Genomic DNA, 15,743 nt, shown 5'->3' with positions numbered 1-15,743 from the left:
TATGCTGTTTTGATCGAGTCCTCTGCATGGTTTATGACATTCTGAAGCATTATTTCTGAATGTTATCTTTACTGCAGGTGACTCACTGAAAGGTATAACAAGAAGGATTTTCCTAGAATAATAAAATATAGACTTTTACAAATATATTATAAACCATCACTTATGGGCCTCTATAAGACTGTTTGCCTTCATCTGAGTGTCAAATTTATAAAAAATATTTTTGAAGTTGTATCTGTAGTCATCGATCTTTTCTTTGTTTGTTCAGCCACAGTAGATTACTGTTTACTCGCAACACTTGCAGAGACCAGAAAAGCAGCCGCTTAGCTCCGCCTACCCTCTCTGGCAGACCAACCACTGCTGGGTGATGGAAAACGCGTCATTAACTGGGCGCTGCTTGTGATTTTTTGAATGTCGCCACAGACACCCAGTCCATAATAATACTATATACTGCAAATGCAAAGGCTGTCATCAGTGGGCCATAGGCTCGATCACCATTGTCTTACCTCATTCAGCGATAGATAGTGACTGAACAGACATTTATTTAAATGAAAATCTTCAAGATTATTACTTTAAATCACAAATTCAGAGACAAGAAACAGGACAGAAATGTAGAACTGTACTTTGACATTGTTTTGAATTCTGTTTAATCGGCCTTTAATCACTGCCGCCTCACTGGTCAACACATTTCAGACTGCAGACAGATCCTTATCTGGGACAGCAGAATGAAACACTGAAAGTAATGAAATCAGTGTCAACATGTACTGTTAAACACACACAGAAATACCATTTCATATATTACTGTCAAACAGGCACACAACATAATATTGTAGTAAAAGGCAGAACTTGGACAAAATAGGGGCAGGGGGAAATGGTAAGCGAGGGGTCAAAGGTTGGAAGTGATTGTATGAAGAGGAGACAGAGAGAGACACAGTGAGAGAGAGATTATACACAGAGGGGAAAGGGGGACTGTTCTCTGTTCATCATGGATTTCTCACCTGGGCTTCTGGTCCTCTTTTCTCTGCTATGTTCAGGTAATAATCTGATTTACTTTAAACAGAAACATCTGCTGCAACTTTGTGGGTTCAACAGATTTTGACTGTTATTTTGCTGGATCGCTAAAATTTAAAGGGTCACATAAAATGGTGCTAACTCTGCAATACAAAATATATGCAAAGCTTTAACAGTGGCTTGTCCTTTTAGACTCATTAATTTCTCCAATCTAAATTGTAGTCCTTATAAATACTTCTGAGTGTGTGTTCTGTAGCCTAGATAAAAGGCCACATTTTAATGCTGTGATCGCACAAACCAAACAACTATCAAGCCATCGGCACGGCGGGCAATGTTACTGTAATGTGGTTAAACAACAATTTCATGTAGTTTTATAAAAGTTATAATCAAAGTGAATTAAAAAAAGTTCATGCCCTTTCTCCATTTTGGGTTGTCATCAAAGCTCGTCTGTTCTCTCGGTTTATTTGCTCAGGTTATTTGCTCTGGGGTCGGTGTCCGTTTACACAGTATTTTACCCAAACCTGTCTAAAGGTTCACAGAGTTGTGTCGTACTTGTGTGTCTGCAGTGGCTGCTCAGGCTCCTGTCGTCTCAGTGGAGCCTCGGACAGCGACTGTGCGCCAAGGGGAGTCAGTCAGCTTCAGGTGCCAAGTGGGGAGTGGAGCACAGCCGATCCAACTGGAGTGGAGGAGAGCCAATAACCAGGCGTTACAAGGTCAGGAGGAATAAAGTATAAACAATGTTCATACAATATCTTCACTGTGAAGTTTCACTGAATGATACTTTTTCCTTATAGATAATGTAAAGGTCGGTCCTGGTGGCGCTGTGCTGACGGTTGCTAACTCTCGTCCTGGGAACCAGGGCCAGTATCGCTGCCTGGCGAGCAACTCTGCGGGCCGCGGCACTGCCCAGGCGGTGCTGAACGTCAAATGTGAGCTCAACTCCAAAATTCAGTTATAAAGTGTGGGCACCCTGAACTCAGCTCTTTTTTATTACCATGTGTGTTTTGTTGTTCACCCTATAAACCCCACCAACAAACTTTACCAAAGCACCTTTTACCTACTGTGTGTGCTGGAGCTCATTGTTTAAGCTAGCTCTCTGGCTTGCTGCAACTTTACTGTTTTTATTCACACAACATTCACTGAAAAAAGTCATAAGAACCAACTGTACACGACCTGCTTCGAAACCAAGTGGCACACAGGCACAGTAAGATACTAGATGTTGAACATTATGGAAAATGTAGCAGCTAAATCATCAGATATGGTATATATCCCTCCGTAAGTGGAGGAGACCAAAAACAAAGCCAAAAGATGGTGAATACTGGATAAACAAATGATAATGTTCCTCCATAACCGCTCAATGTGGTAGCAACGGTTTTCTTCAGTTCACCACATCTCCTTAAAAATGTATTGATTGATGTGTCAGTATCGCGTTCAGACTTGTTTTTGCTGCCCCCATGCGGCCGAACAAATACTGCAGGTATAATGTGTCTGTCATGTCTGCTGTGTGTCCTCTCTGTCAGTTGCTCCCAAGGTGCGTCTCACACCTGCAGGGCCCCTGCGGGTCAGGATGGGTGAGCCTGTGTCAGTGGAGTGTCGTGCCACAGGCAGGCCACGCCCCAAAATGACCTGGAAACGCCAAGGCTCCACGCTGCAGCTGGTTACCTCGGAGATCAATGACGTCAACACCATACAGGTAGAATATGACACATGCACGAGTAATTCATTAATTTTTCTCCACATTTTAAGATTGCTTATAGAACACAACTGTTGTTAACTCTTTCCTCAGTGGTCTGCAGTGCACCCAGAGGACTCGGGGGTTTATATCTGCCAGGCTGAAAACGCTGAGGGGGTGACGGAGGTCAAAGTGGATGTGATTGTTGAGGGGGGGCTGGGGGCTCCGGTGGCTTCAGTGAGCGCCACAGAGATGACGGTGGTGGAGGGACACACAGTCACAATGGAGTGTGTGGCCAGTGGTAAGATGTTTGTATGATTGTGTGTCCCACTTCTAATCTCACTTCCCATTTGTCACTTTTTCCTCTCGTTTTCTTTTTCCTTTCAGGTTCCCCAGCTCCCGTCATCACCTGGTCCAAGCTCCGAGCACCGCTGCCATGGAAACACACAGTGGCTGGTGGAGTTTTGACACTGACCAGCGTGGGGCGCCAAGATTCAGGACAGTACATCTGTAATGCAACCAACATACACGGCTACAGCGAGGTGTACACGCAGATGGAGGTGGAGAGTGAGTCTACAGCTAAGATAACAAACACATCCAGACTCTCTGTCACTGCTCATGTTAGAATACTAATTCTCTTCTTCTTCACGCAGGTCCTCCATACGCCACCTGCCTGCCCGACCAGGTGAGGCTGCAGCCGGGAGACGCCCTGCGCCTGCAGTGCCTGGCTCATGGGTCTCATCCCATTCGTTTTGAGTGGACCCGAGCGGGCAGGGGGGGCCTGCCTGCAGGAGCAGCGACCACAAAGGATGGAAGGCTGCTCATATCTCAGGTTAAACAGAGTGACAGCGGCTCGTACAAATGTGTGGCCACCAACCACATTGGCTCCAGCGAGGCGCTGGCCAAAGTGGTCATTAGAGGTGAGCTGGTGTTTGGGTTGAATTGATTTAATATCCATCATAATAACTAATTTCTGTTTACTCTTTTATCTTATCTTCTCTGCTTGTTTTCACAGCTTAATCCGCTGTGGTCACAGCGTGTCTGATTCACAAACCATCATTGCATTTATACAACTTCTGCTAGCCTGGATTGTAGCCTTCATGAGAGTTAAACCGTTAATACTGAGGAAACAGAGAAAATTATATTTAATAGATTGATGTATTTTAATGTATTAAAGAGAAAGATATCAACACTGTTAAATTGTTAGTTATTATGGTGCTTACAAGGTTAATTTTGTACTTTTATAGAAAACTGAAACTGTATCTGTTGTTGCCTCGGTCTCATTCTGCCTTTGGAAAGCTTTTCTGCATGGGCCGACTTCCTGCTGCGTGTGTGTGGGAGTTTCGACAGCTGGAATTCCTCTGCACACTGTCCTCCTCCCTTCATGTCATCTGCTTAGTCTACTCTGTTGAGCTTTTAAAATTAAAAGGAGGGCGAAAAACAAACAAAACCCAGATCTGAGATAAGAGCCTTTATCATGCTGTCAATTATCAGGCCAAATAAAAAAGGGTTGAATACTTTGAATAAAATTGTTTTACAAAACTTTTGCCTGAAGTTTATCCTAAAGAAGGACTATAAGAAGAGTAAAGAGGTGTCAGAAAAGAGGGAATGCTTTCACTTTGTCTTTAGGCTGCAGGAGGGATAACATACTTTAAGAGTGAACGATCAAATGAATGAAGCAGAACCAGAGACATCATCTTTTTATTCCACTTCTTCCTTGTCAAACCCTGGTGCCTACATTACCCACAAGGCAACTTTATCACACATTTTCCTGGGAGATTTGGGTGTGTTATTACCCACTAGTTAGTAGCTAATGTAGCCTGTAGTCATTAGCCTCCAGCAGAGCTGAGGAGCAGAGGTCAGGTAAACTTCTTAGTAACTCCACAACCCCAGATCTTGCTCATTTTCATGCTTGTAGTCTTCAGCAGATAGACTGTAGATGTCTTTTTAAAGTCTCACATTCTGCATTTTGCTGCTGCCATGTTGGTTTTCGGGAGCTAGAAGCAAACATATTTGTATGGCAGCGAGGGGTTGGCAAACGCCCAGTTATCTATACGGCCTGTAGCCTGAGTTTATTAATTAGACTTATTGTTTATTAATTAGACTAAAGAAGCTAATAATAGTTCATAGAAAGTAGCTTGTGGCTCTCTAGCTAGTGACTCTGGTGAGAGAACGGCAGGAGAGCCCCAGCACTAACTGGTAACTTAAAATAACCCATCTTCTCATGACTAAGGCCAGCCATCTTTGCGGGGAAAAAATCAATAACTATCTGGCTTGTATACACTGGCCGACGGATAAATAAATAGCCTACACGTACGACAAACACTGAACAAGCTAGCAAGCCAGGAATGGCGGAGCATACCTCCTTAAAGGGATAGTTCGGTTTGTTTGAAGTGGGGTTGTATAAGAGGTGTTGAGAAAAGCTAGGCTATATGCCACTGCAGATAGGGTCACTTACAAAGACGTCTCATCTAAAAATCAATAGGGGTTTCAACTGTATGCTATATTTGAATATTAACCCTACTTGAATATTTCACTATTTTCAGGAAGAAAGCCTCTTTATTTGGCACTAATTTACCACATATGTGTTACTACGCCTGCAGCGTACCGTGTCGGATCAGCTGTTTGTGTCAGCGGTTTGTAGAAGAGACAACAAACTAAAGAAAATGCAATGTTATGGAAACAACAACGTGCCGTTCGCGGTAGGGACCAGAGGACAATGTTTTCCTTCATGTGTGATGTGTTTTATGCCGTATGTCTGTTTGCTGTTGTGTCAGAAAGTGCACAGACTGAAATCAAACTTCACTTTTCTGAAGATATCACAGGTGGTGCTTGCTTGTGTTTTTTTTCCCGGACTGTTGAAACAAAGATCGTCCTGATTACCTGATAGATTACACCGAGTTCTGCTGAGTGATCATGGTGTTAGATAATGGTGGCTAGCTACACTGAATGTAAACATCAACACTCCAATGCAACACTGAGACAGTTATACATCTGCCCCGATCATTTTTCTGAATAGGATCATACAAAACCAACGCCGAATGATCCATGTATGTCTTGCGGTGCACACAAAGTGGTGCCAAATAAAGAGGCGTTCTTATTATTTCTCAATTATAGTGTACAATTGAAACCACTATTGATTTTTAGATGAGACGTCCTTATAAGTGGATAAATGATGTGTGAAATTGACCCCATCTGCAGCAGCATATAGCCTAGCTTTTCTAAACACTGGGGCCGTGCTGACCGGCATCCACTGTATGTACACTTACTATTGATAAGTATCTCATACAACCCACTTCGAACAAACCGAACTATCCCTTGAATACTGCTAATATATGGATAGCATACTAGATTTTCACTCATCTAAAAAGCTTGAGCACAGACTTCTTTGAGCAAGCCAAAATATTTGTCAGATATTTCCATGAAAAATCCCAGACGGCCCCAAGAACACAAACAGGTTTGGTAATGAGTTTCAGGTCGGTGACTGAATGAGCTGAGGTGACAGCTAGCAGACAGATAGCAGCACCCACCTGCCACACAAAGCGACCACGCCAGTAAACTATGTATTACTTTAAGGCTTCATTTACAATTTTAAATGGCTCAGTTATATAAAAATGCATTCACATTTGCACTTGATCTCAGACTGTAAACAGACTTTCATGTTTTGTTCCCCTTTGACCTTTAGGCTGCCGGGTACCCAGCAGTTTGTTAGTTGTAATAACCACAGAATACATTTTGATCACTTCAGTCTTAACAGTTGAATGTCTCCGAACAGAGTGTCTTTCAAACTTTGTGCATCAGTGTCTGTTTGTCCATTTACAGGAGATTTTAAGGTAATATAACACTGTTACATCATTTTGTGTCATGAACCGGGGACCAAGAATGAAGGACTCAATAGCAAACTCATTTCAGAATGATTTAATTGCAGGCAAAGGTTCGGTACACGAAAGGCAGTCAGAATCAGGCAAAGGTATCCAAAAGACGTGAGGCAAAAAGGCAAGGTAAAAGGCAAACAGGGTCCAAAACAGAGGTCAAAAACGAGAGCTAGGAACAAAATGCTGGAACGCGACACAAGGGTACAAACGAACTGGCAACGAGACAGGGGAAGACAGAGGATAAAATACATGAGGTAATAAGGGTGATGAGACACAGCTGAGGAGTGCACAATCAGGAGCAGGTGAGCACACGACGGGGGAGGGGCAGGACACAGACCTGAAACAGAGACAGGGGTGAGTGATTTCAAAATAAAACAGGAAGTACCAGACAAGACACATGAGGAAAAAATAAAAGAAAACTTAACCTACCGGGCAGGCATGACATTTTGAGTTTTTTCTGAGGCGAGTTTCAGGCTGCTCCACAGGCTATTCCTTCTTTAAGTCAGTCAAATGTGTAGTTATACAACTTGAGTCAACTCAGTAATGTTATTGACCACATGGTGGCAATATACTGTATATCTTTAACGCACACACACACATTGCCTCCAGGCCAGAGAAGAGCAATTTGAGCCCTCACACCCAAACAACTGGAGGGACAGACGCAGCACAGTCGAGCTTTTGTTTCCTAATGACTCCATGTTGTCCCTGATTTTAAAACAGCAAACGCTCCGGCTGATCTTTGCAGCTCCCTGTCTAAATATGGACCGTAAAGTAAACTCCCCTTAAAAAGGCAGAGTTCAGTTTGATCAGAGAAACGTGTTGCAATATGGCACACAATGTGGCATGTCTGCCGAAATGAAGTGTGAGCTTGACATTTGGGGTTTGCGGCTGCAGCAGAGGGTTGGAAAGAGAGAGAGAGAGAGAGAGCGTTTCCAGAGCTGCGGCCAGAGGGGAGCCTGTATCTGCTGCCTGTGATTGTGGCCTCCCTCGTAAAAAAACGCCCAACCTCCACCGAGAAACAAGTCTTACCCTTTCCACTAGTCCTCCCTCCATCTTTACAATCATCTTCAAAGCTGGGGAGGAAACATCTGCCCCTTGTCACCTCACACCACCCCCTCACTTCACAGACGGGGGCCGAGCGAGGGAGGGAAGAAGACGGAGAGAGAATAAAAGCATCACAGAGGATTTTAGAGGAAGAGATATTTGTACTTTGTTACATTAGAATGATTGAGTCTGAACAGACAGATGAAATGTTTCAGTGAAGAGAGGAAACTTTAATTCATTTAATCTAATCACACTGTGTGTGTGTACATATTAACTGGACGTGGACATACGGCCTCTAATGGAGTCTGATATAAACAGTGAAGAGTCCGGATGACGTGCCAGGAGGAGGATGTGTGCACACACTCGCACTGGAAGTTTGTCACCATTTCAGCAGCATCACATTAGTTTATATTACAGTAGTAATACACAACTGTGTTACATTTACTCTGCAGCACACGTTGCTTATGTTAGCCTTAAGAGGCGAGGAAAGAAAGGAAATAGGCCATCAGTCTTGTAGCTGCATCAGCACTCAACTCTATGTAATACACATTCCTGTATTATTTAAAAACTGAGTCTGTTCTCGGATCAAAACCAGCGTGATGTCCCAGCAGTAATAATTTGGGAAAACCAGATCATTCAGGAAGGAACCAATGGGGTGAGAGCTTCCTCAGGAAGTGATCGGTGGAAGGAGGGCGCCTGTCAAGTCTGTTGCTATGGTTTCCACCAGGTGAACGAGGTTAAGCGGCGGCGGGGCAGAGCTTTGTGGAAACAACAGTTTCTTCAGGACAAGGCGAGATAGAGATCAGAGTTCCTGTGTAGTGTTGCTGCAGAGCCAAGTGGAGCACAGAGTGAATAATCTCACACTCTGCTGCCTTCTATGTTATCTGACTTTGTGGCAATGAAATGTTTGCCCTGGATGCTGACCTGCCACAGAATGTTTCATATAAATCAGCTGACAGGAAGGGGAAGAGTTGGTTATTCTTCACTGGAAATCAAGTTAAACTTCTGTCAGGATGGGCTGTACGCTGGGCTGAACGGGTCACTGCAGAAGAAAAGATCTGGATGATTAACATAGGAAGGTGCTTAAAAGCCCATTATTAGCAGATGATATTGCAATCAGGCAGTTAGTAATATATTCCACTAAGATAGTCATAGCTGTGAACAAGACCACTCAGGGGGTGTCAGGATAAATAGTATGACGCATGTAAAATAATGGCACAAACTAAGCAAAACTAAGCTAGGTTTGTTATTTCTCGATAACAGACCGTTACTATGAAAAACAGACCGTTGCTAGGGATGCGGCTCCAATCACACAATCTGGAGGACTTACTGTTATCATGTCAATCCGCCGAAAGAAGTCCGGTAAATTTGACGGTGATGTGTTCACAGAGGGAACTCAACAAAACTGAAGACGGCCCATGAAGGAAACACTAAACAGAACACAGTATGGGATGCGGCCGTGTTTAAAGCCGGTGAACGGAAAAGAAAACAGATTGACAGTGGCGAGACAGAAAACCTCAATCAGGTGCTGCGCTGATTCCTGAGGCCCCGTCTGTCTTACTTCACCATCAGAGGAAATGTTTCCATTTAATGTGAGTAATAACAGCTAAATTAGCTCTCTTTAGGAAGGCTAGAGTTAATCGTTAGCTCTCACTGTGAGTGTACCACATTTAAAACGGAAAAAATGAAAAGATTATCATTTTAAAATTCATAAATTCATTTCCAAATCAATATTTTCTCTCAAATTATTGATTTTACGTAATTTGATATACTGATGTATAGTGAGCAGGTTGTTATCACAGAAGAACCCCTTCAGGGTGAGACAAGACCCCTCTGCTTCATGTCAGGGTTCTATTCCCTGATAACGACCTGCTCACGATACATTGTCCCTCGCATTAAACACCAGAAAACAGGAAGCTCAAGATCATACATGACTACATGTCGGAGCCCTTCTCCAAAAACTGTTTCAGATTAAAATGTAATTTCAGGGATCCTCTCGGCTGAACTGATCACAGTAGTTGGTCACTGCTAACATCCACAAATGATTATCACTGATTATCCCCCTTAACTCCCAGGAGTGTTGTATCTCATGGTTTTGGTTTTACAGCCACAGCTGGACTGTTTTGACTCACTCTAACCGTTCTTACCACACAGGGCTCCAGGGGCAGGCAGATGTTTTCAGCAAATACTTGAATAAACTGATTGTACACCTCTTTCTTATAGCAACAGAAAGAATGTAATGGAGCATTCAGCAGTTAAAGAAGCAGATACTTCTGTCAGGAGATGGTGGAGACCAAAAACGGAGCTACAAGGAGAGAGGATGTTGGACAGAAACACGACTCCTGAATGAATGTTGCTCTGTGTCGGCTGGATGGATTTGTGAGCACCATTTTCGGCTTAAGCAACTTTATCAGATGAGAGTATGTCAATGTTGTGTCTGAAGCTTGTTTCGTTGAACACTATCGGTTTAAATAAATCAATAAATGCAGATTTAAAATAAGAAGACCTGAGAGGAAGAACACTCCTTAGTCAATGTGATCACATCCTCATATCTATGAGGCCCTGACCTGTGAGTCTTCTCCATAAGAGACATATTTTAGTTTGAATATTATATGCGTTTCTAGTTGTATCATGAACCTAAAAGTATCATTACAGACAGCGTGTTGAGGCTGAAGCCTTGATGTGCAGTGGTAGGGCTGTGGTTTGACAGTTGGCATCAATTGTTTTAACAGAGAGGGGCTGTGAAAGCGTTTTACAGTAGGATTTACAGACGGCAATATAATTTAAATCAACTGCAAACATTCATCGTACATCATACTTTAAGGCTGTTCACTTCCTAAAACTTAACTTTCATTATTACTGCTTCAACAGTTTCAAAATTAAATCCTTACTTTCACTTTACTTGGAAAAACTCCCTGAAAAACCACCCTGAATCCTTTCACAATAAAAGCATTCGAACTAAAGAGCAGGTTCCTCTGCCACAGCCAAACCACAGACTTCAGAACATATCCCCCTAGAAAACATAAACATGTTTATTTCAATTTGGGTTGTAAATGCATTTGGATTTTTTTGTCTGTTACATGTTAAAAACAGCTTTAATACTGTGGTGTTTGCATGTGGGGATAACGCATAATAACAGAGCTGTAGTAGCAGCCTGCAGTGGTTAGCATCCAAACCCGGCCTGCTCCATCTGGCTGCTGCTGCTCGTTGCTGAGCACCATAAATACAAACCAGTGTCGGTACGTCCTGTGATCACGGCCTTCTCCACTTTGACTGAAACTCAAACCACACAGAGTGTCATTTAATTACATAAGTGCACACTCGCTTTCACTACCCCGCTCTCCGTGCATTGCACAAAGGTGTTGCAATAGCAGATTGAGGGCAAGTTATTTTTCCATATATCTAAACCGCAAACGTGTGTCTATGTGTGCACATATTGTGTGTGTGTGTGTATACCTTGCCTTCTGGCTGCATCATTTGTGGCGTCAAAAGGAAACCGCTTGAGGTTGCTGAAAAAAACTGTTGAACACTTCTGGTTAAAAATATGCGCTATAAAAGCAGACGAAAGAGGCAGGCGCACAGTGTGTCTGAAAGCAACACACACGTCGACTCTGGCACAACATGTGTGGTACATCACATGTTCTTAAACTTCTATTTGTTAAACCCAAAATGGGCTATAGGTTTTTTGGATGAAAAAACAGCGCTAGTAAAACGTGAACAGAGTCAAATCAGCAGTTTTCTTTGCAATCATTCAGTTGCAAATCTTTAAACAAATTGTTTTGCAGTTACATTAATAATAATGACGTATGAAAACATATTTATTGTCAGCTTATAACAGGATATTAACATTAATATAACTAAAAAAACGAGTGATGCTTTGTCAGTTGTGCAAAATTTCCACTTTAAGCAATAACACAACCTGATCCCCAAAGCCTTAAGGGAATTCTCTATATCTGGTTGACCTTTGCCCTTCTCTTACTTTATTAAGTTATATAACTGCTAGTTGCTGAGTTGATGAATATAAAAAAAAGGTCAAAAAGGCCGGAACATATGAAACCAACGAGAAGCATTGACTCTGGAAAAAGAGAGTTCTAATAAGTGTTCAAAAGGCCGAGAGAGGAAAGAGCATGTGGCAGCCCAGTGAAGGCCAGCAGAGAAAGTTACTCTCCTCAGTCGTAAACCTTCATTATAATTTCATCGTCCTCCTGCATGGTGGAAAATAAAATCATTTGATCCCAGAGTTTGTAGAAAAAACAGTGAAAAGCTGTTTTCCAATTCTGGTGTTTGTCCGTCTCTGTGCCCAACCGAGCCTCAGGATGTAAACAGCAACTGCAACTGTGTGATTATCATCCATTTACCCTGTTTCCATATGGAAAGAGCCTGTGTGTGTGTGTGTGTGTGTGTGTGTGTGTGCGCGCGCGTGTGTAAGCCAGCAGCTCTGGGCACCAACATTAGGCTACTGTCAGTATTTTCATTATAAAGCTTTTTCCCAAACATCATACACTTTCCATCTTTCACAGGAATGCAACATGAAGACACTTTTTAGTCTAATACATCATGACGATGTAGTCTTATTTTAGTGCAGACGAATAAAGGATCTTTTTGAAGTCACTAAATTGTGGGCCAGGGGGTTGTTGCAAGGAAATATTTTACAGGGAGATCGCCTGAAGTTGATAAAATTAGTTTAAATTGTATTTATTGGCTTGGGAATCCACTGAAACTCTCCCATGACCCACAGCTGTGACCCATCCATCCAGCCATCCATTATCTATACGACTTATCCTGTTCAGGGTTGCAAGGAGGGCTGGAGAGGCCGGGTACACCCTGGACTGGTCACCAGTCAATCACAGGGCTGTTAAGCGGCTGAGGAATAAACTTTTAAATGTAAAGGTTTTTGGTTTCAACTCAATCAAATAGCTAGTGTTACACATGTGTAAGAAAACAAAAGGGCCCTTGGTTACAAATTTCTCAGGAACAAAATTGCTTTTAAGTTTCAAAAAATAGAAAGGGATTAAATCTGCAGGACTTTCTGTGCCCTGGTCTTGACTCTTCTTCTTCTTCTTCTATTGAAATTCGGCAAAAACGCTTCTGTACGGACCAGACCACGCGCATACATCTGCCTTCCCCCTTATAACATGTGTTTGCAGTTATCTACCTAGGGGGTTATAAGTATTACTTATTGCCCTGGGGAGTACATAATGACCTCAGTTCAGTCAGGAATATCTAAGTTTTGCTGTGAGCAATTCTCAAGTGAACTCAGACAAGGAATGCACTGTTTGTTTTCAAGCTGAAAACAAGGCTGCTTTATTTATCCCTAGAAACATGATGATGCCTGGGGATGATTAGTACAAGATACTCCATCTGTGTGTAGTTAGTGACTATCAGTCCTCTAGAAGGAGATAAAGTGTGAGTAAATAAAACGCTTGTGGTGTGTTTATTAGCAACAATTACACAGTGTTGCTCTTCCTACAATAGGTATATCAAAAAAGTATTAGTGTCCTAGTCCCTTGTTTGGATCAAGCACTGGATTCATAATTCCCATAATCCTACTCAATGGCATCATTCACTTGGAAAAATAAGTCTCAAGCCTAAACTGAAACATCTCTTTAGAGCTTATATAAGACATTACACCGTTTCACAGGATGGGAACTGTGACTTCTTGTAGAATAAACTCAACCTTGCATGTAAAACTTATTGTGATCTTTGAGTTCCTCTTTCACAGGGTCAGTAAGTGTCGCCGCCCGGAATGCTGCGGTCAATGTGACACATGTCTTGTGATCTAACACTTTTAAGCATGACTGTGTAACTATTTTCATTGTCATACAGAACACACACAAGCTCAAATGTAAGAACACATCTCATCTCTGTGTGAGAGCTCATCAATAGACCAGGCAGGTGTTTTTAAAGTTTAGGTCACAAAGTTTGTTAGAGAAGTGAAGAAAAGAAGGTTAACTTCCGTGTTTCTCAATGAGTAATCTGCACAACATGTCTGTGGTGTTGCAGGTGGCTGACAAATGAACACATTTACAGTTTTATACCGTTTTTTTCTTAGCAACATGAAGCTCAGAAAAAAACTAAATGCACCAATACAAAGAAAACACATTTCCGATTCATCTCTTGCACCAGGAAACTGACAACATACACCTCACAACGACTGTAGCTACACTGGTCCTCTGAAATAAGGCCACAAACCATACAGATGCCCTGACGACTTATTTGATCACTCTCTCTTTTGTCAGCAGACACTGTGAAAACAACAAGAAAATTAAAGACATAAAAGGTTCAAATATTTAAAGTAACAATCTCAAAGATTTCAGATCTTGTGCTCTTGAACGCCTCCCACTAGCAATAATCAGTAGCAATGTGAGCCCTTGTCCCAATTTAACCAGGCGTCTGCCTACTGCTGGCTCTCTTTGTCACGGTTGTAACTCTTGATTTTCCTCGCTGACGGTCGCTTTCCTTTTTAGACTGTTTGCCTTCATTGCCTTGGATTTTCACTTATTTTTGAAGTTCTGTAGTCATCAATCTTTTTCCTTGTTTGTTCCGCCATAGTAGATTACTGTTTACTCACAATGCTTAAAGAAACCAGAAGTGCAGCCGCTTAGCTCCGCCTACCCTCTCTGACAGACCAAACACGTCACTTTCTGGGTGCACTTGTTATTTTGCGAATGTCGCCACAGACACCCAGTCCATAAAATATGATATACTGCCAATGCAAAGGCTTTCATCAGTGGGCCATAGGCTCAATCACCATTGTGTTAACTCATTTGGCAATAGATAGTGACTTAACAGACATTATATAAATAAAGTTCGAGATTGTTACTTTAAGTCAGTTAATTTAATGTCTCTCAAGCCAGCATCCTTTGATAAACAGGTTTGGACACATTTGCACAACAGAAATGTGCTGAAAACAAATACAATTACTGCAAATGTCTCACATTGTCCATGAAAAGGCATATCAACAAGTTTTATCAAGTTACCATTTTCAACATCTTATTAATTACATTTTCTGTTCTGTTCTGTTTAATGGTTGTATGAACTAAATATTCATGAATTATGACAGAAACAACAAACAACTGACAATGAGACAATGACTAAAAACACATGCGGGACATCCGATCATGTGTCTTGTGGTGATGAACTTTCCACCTCCATGAGGTAAAGCATTCCTCTGTCTTTTGACAAATTAAGAGGAAGGTTGAACGAAAGTGACACAATCTTGGGACGGGCTCGAAATCATTCTGACTGGAAAAGGTGAAGCACAAACTCTTCCAATGCAATCCAAAAAAAGCATGTAGCCAATTGGTAACAAGATGCAAACTAGCTCACTGATCAGCCGTTTTGTTCATTTACAAACATACAAACAGCCTGATATGTCATGGAGAGACGGTCAGGAAGGTTTTCAGTTGAGCTATTTTTTTAAAATAAAGATGTAACACGCGCACACATGCAGTTCAAAAAGTAAACCCCTTGTTTATCTTCCTCATGTCTGTGATCACAGCTGCTTGTTAGTCATGTCATAAATAATGCTCTCCCTCTGACAGACCACATTTTTCCCATACAGTTTCTCCTTTTGGATGACTGATGGTCACAAAGGCCGCTCGTCCATTTAATGCACATGGGATTATTGTGCGTTTGCTGCCAACATGAGCACCCACACTCAGACACACAATGACTGGATCTTTCTAAATGGAAACACTAAAGTGTATGCGTGTGACAAATTAAGTCGCAGTTGCTTTCACAGTGTGACACTCACTGAGGCACAGACATAGCAAGTAAAGGCGTCAAAACACCCGCACTACACACACCTACACGCACCACAATTTTTTGTTAGTTCACCCTCTCATCCTCTTCCTGCCTGCATAATTTTTCTGTCTCCATGTGTCTCTGCACATTTGTCTCTGTTTGTATGCTCCTGTCTGTGTGAATATGATGAAAAACCACGACAGAGTCAAGATGACGCTTAAGAAATCGCAGACAGAGACTTTGAAGACTGAAGGGAGGAAAAGACGTCTTATTATCTCTCACTCTGAACAAGCTGAGAAAGGAAATACACAACCAGCTCGTTACGGAAACTGTTCTGCTCACTTGAAGCAGAGGAGAGTTTTGGTTAAGTTGTTATATCAACCATCACTGTGTGCAAC

General features: G+C 42.1%; 1 protein-coding gene across 1 annotated transcript; it reads left to right on the top strand.

The window, feature by feature from the left end:
• Positions 1-982: 982 nt before the first annotated feature.
• LOC138594336 (basement membrane-specific heparan sulfate proteoglycan core protein-like) lies at positions 983-3,700 on the top strand. Its single transcript, XM_069665398.1, has 8 exons — positions 983-1,031; positions 1,575-1,721; positions 1,803-1,937; positions 2,529-2,701; positions 2,795-2,981; positions 3,068-3,247; positions 3,334-3,600; positions 3,696-3,700. Exons 1-8 carry the CDS (start codon positions 983-985, stop codon positions 3,698-3,700), a joined length of 1,143 nt encoding a protein of 380 aa, XP_069521499.1.
• The last annotated feature ends 12,043 nt before the right edge of the window (positions 3,701-15,743 follow it).

Source organism: Semicossyphus pulcher, unplaced genomic scaffold, assembly GCF_022749685.1.
Source record: "Semicossyphus pulcher isolate SPU_LCO1_2020_fin unplaced genomic scaffold, fSemPul1.0.p SCAF_17, whole genome shotgun sequence".
NCBI lineage: Eukaryota > Metazoa > Chordata > Actinopteri > Labriformes > Labridae > Semicossyphus > Semicossyphus pulcher.
The sequence above is the reverse complement of the archived record's forward strand: the minus strand, read 5'-3'. Positions and strand labels throughout refer to the sequence as shown.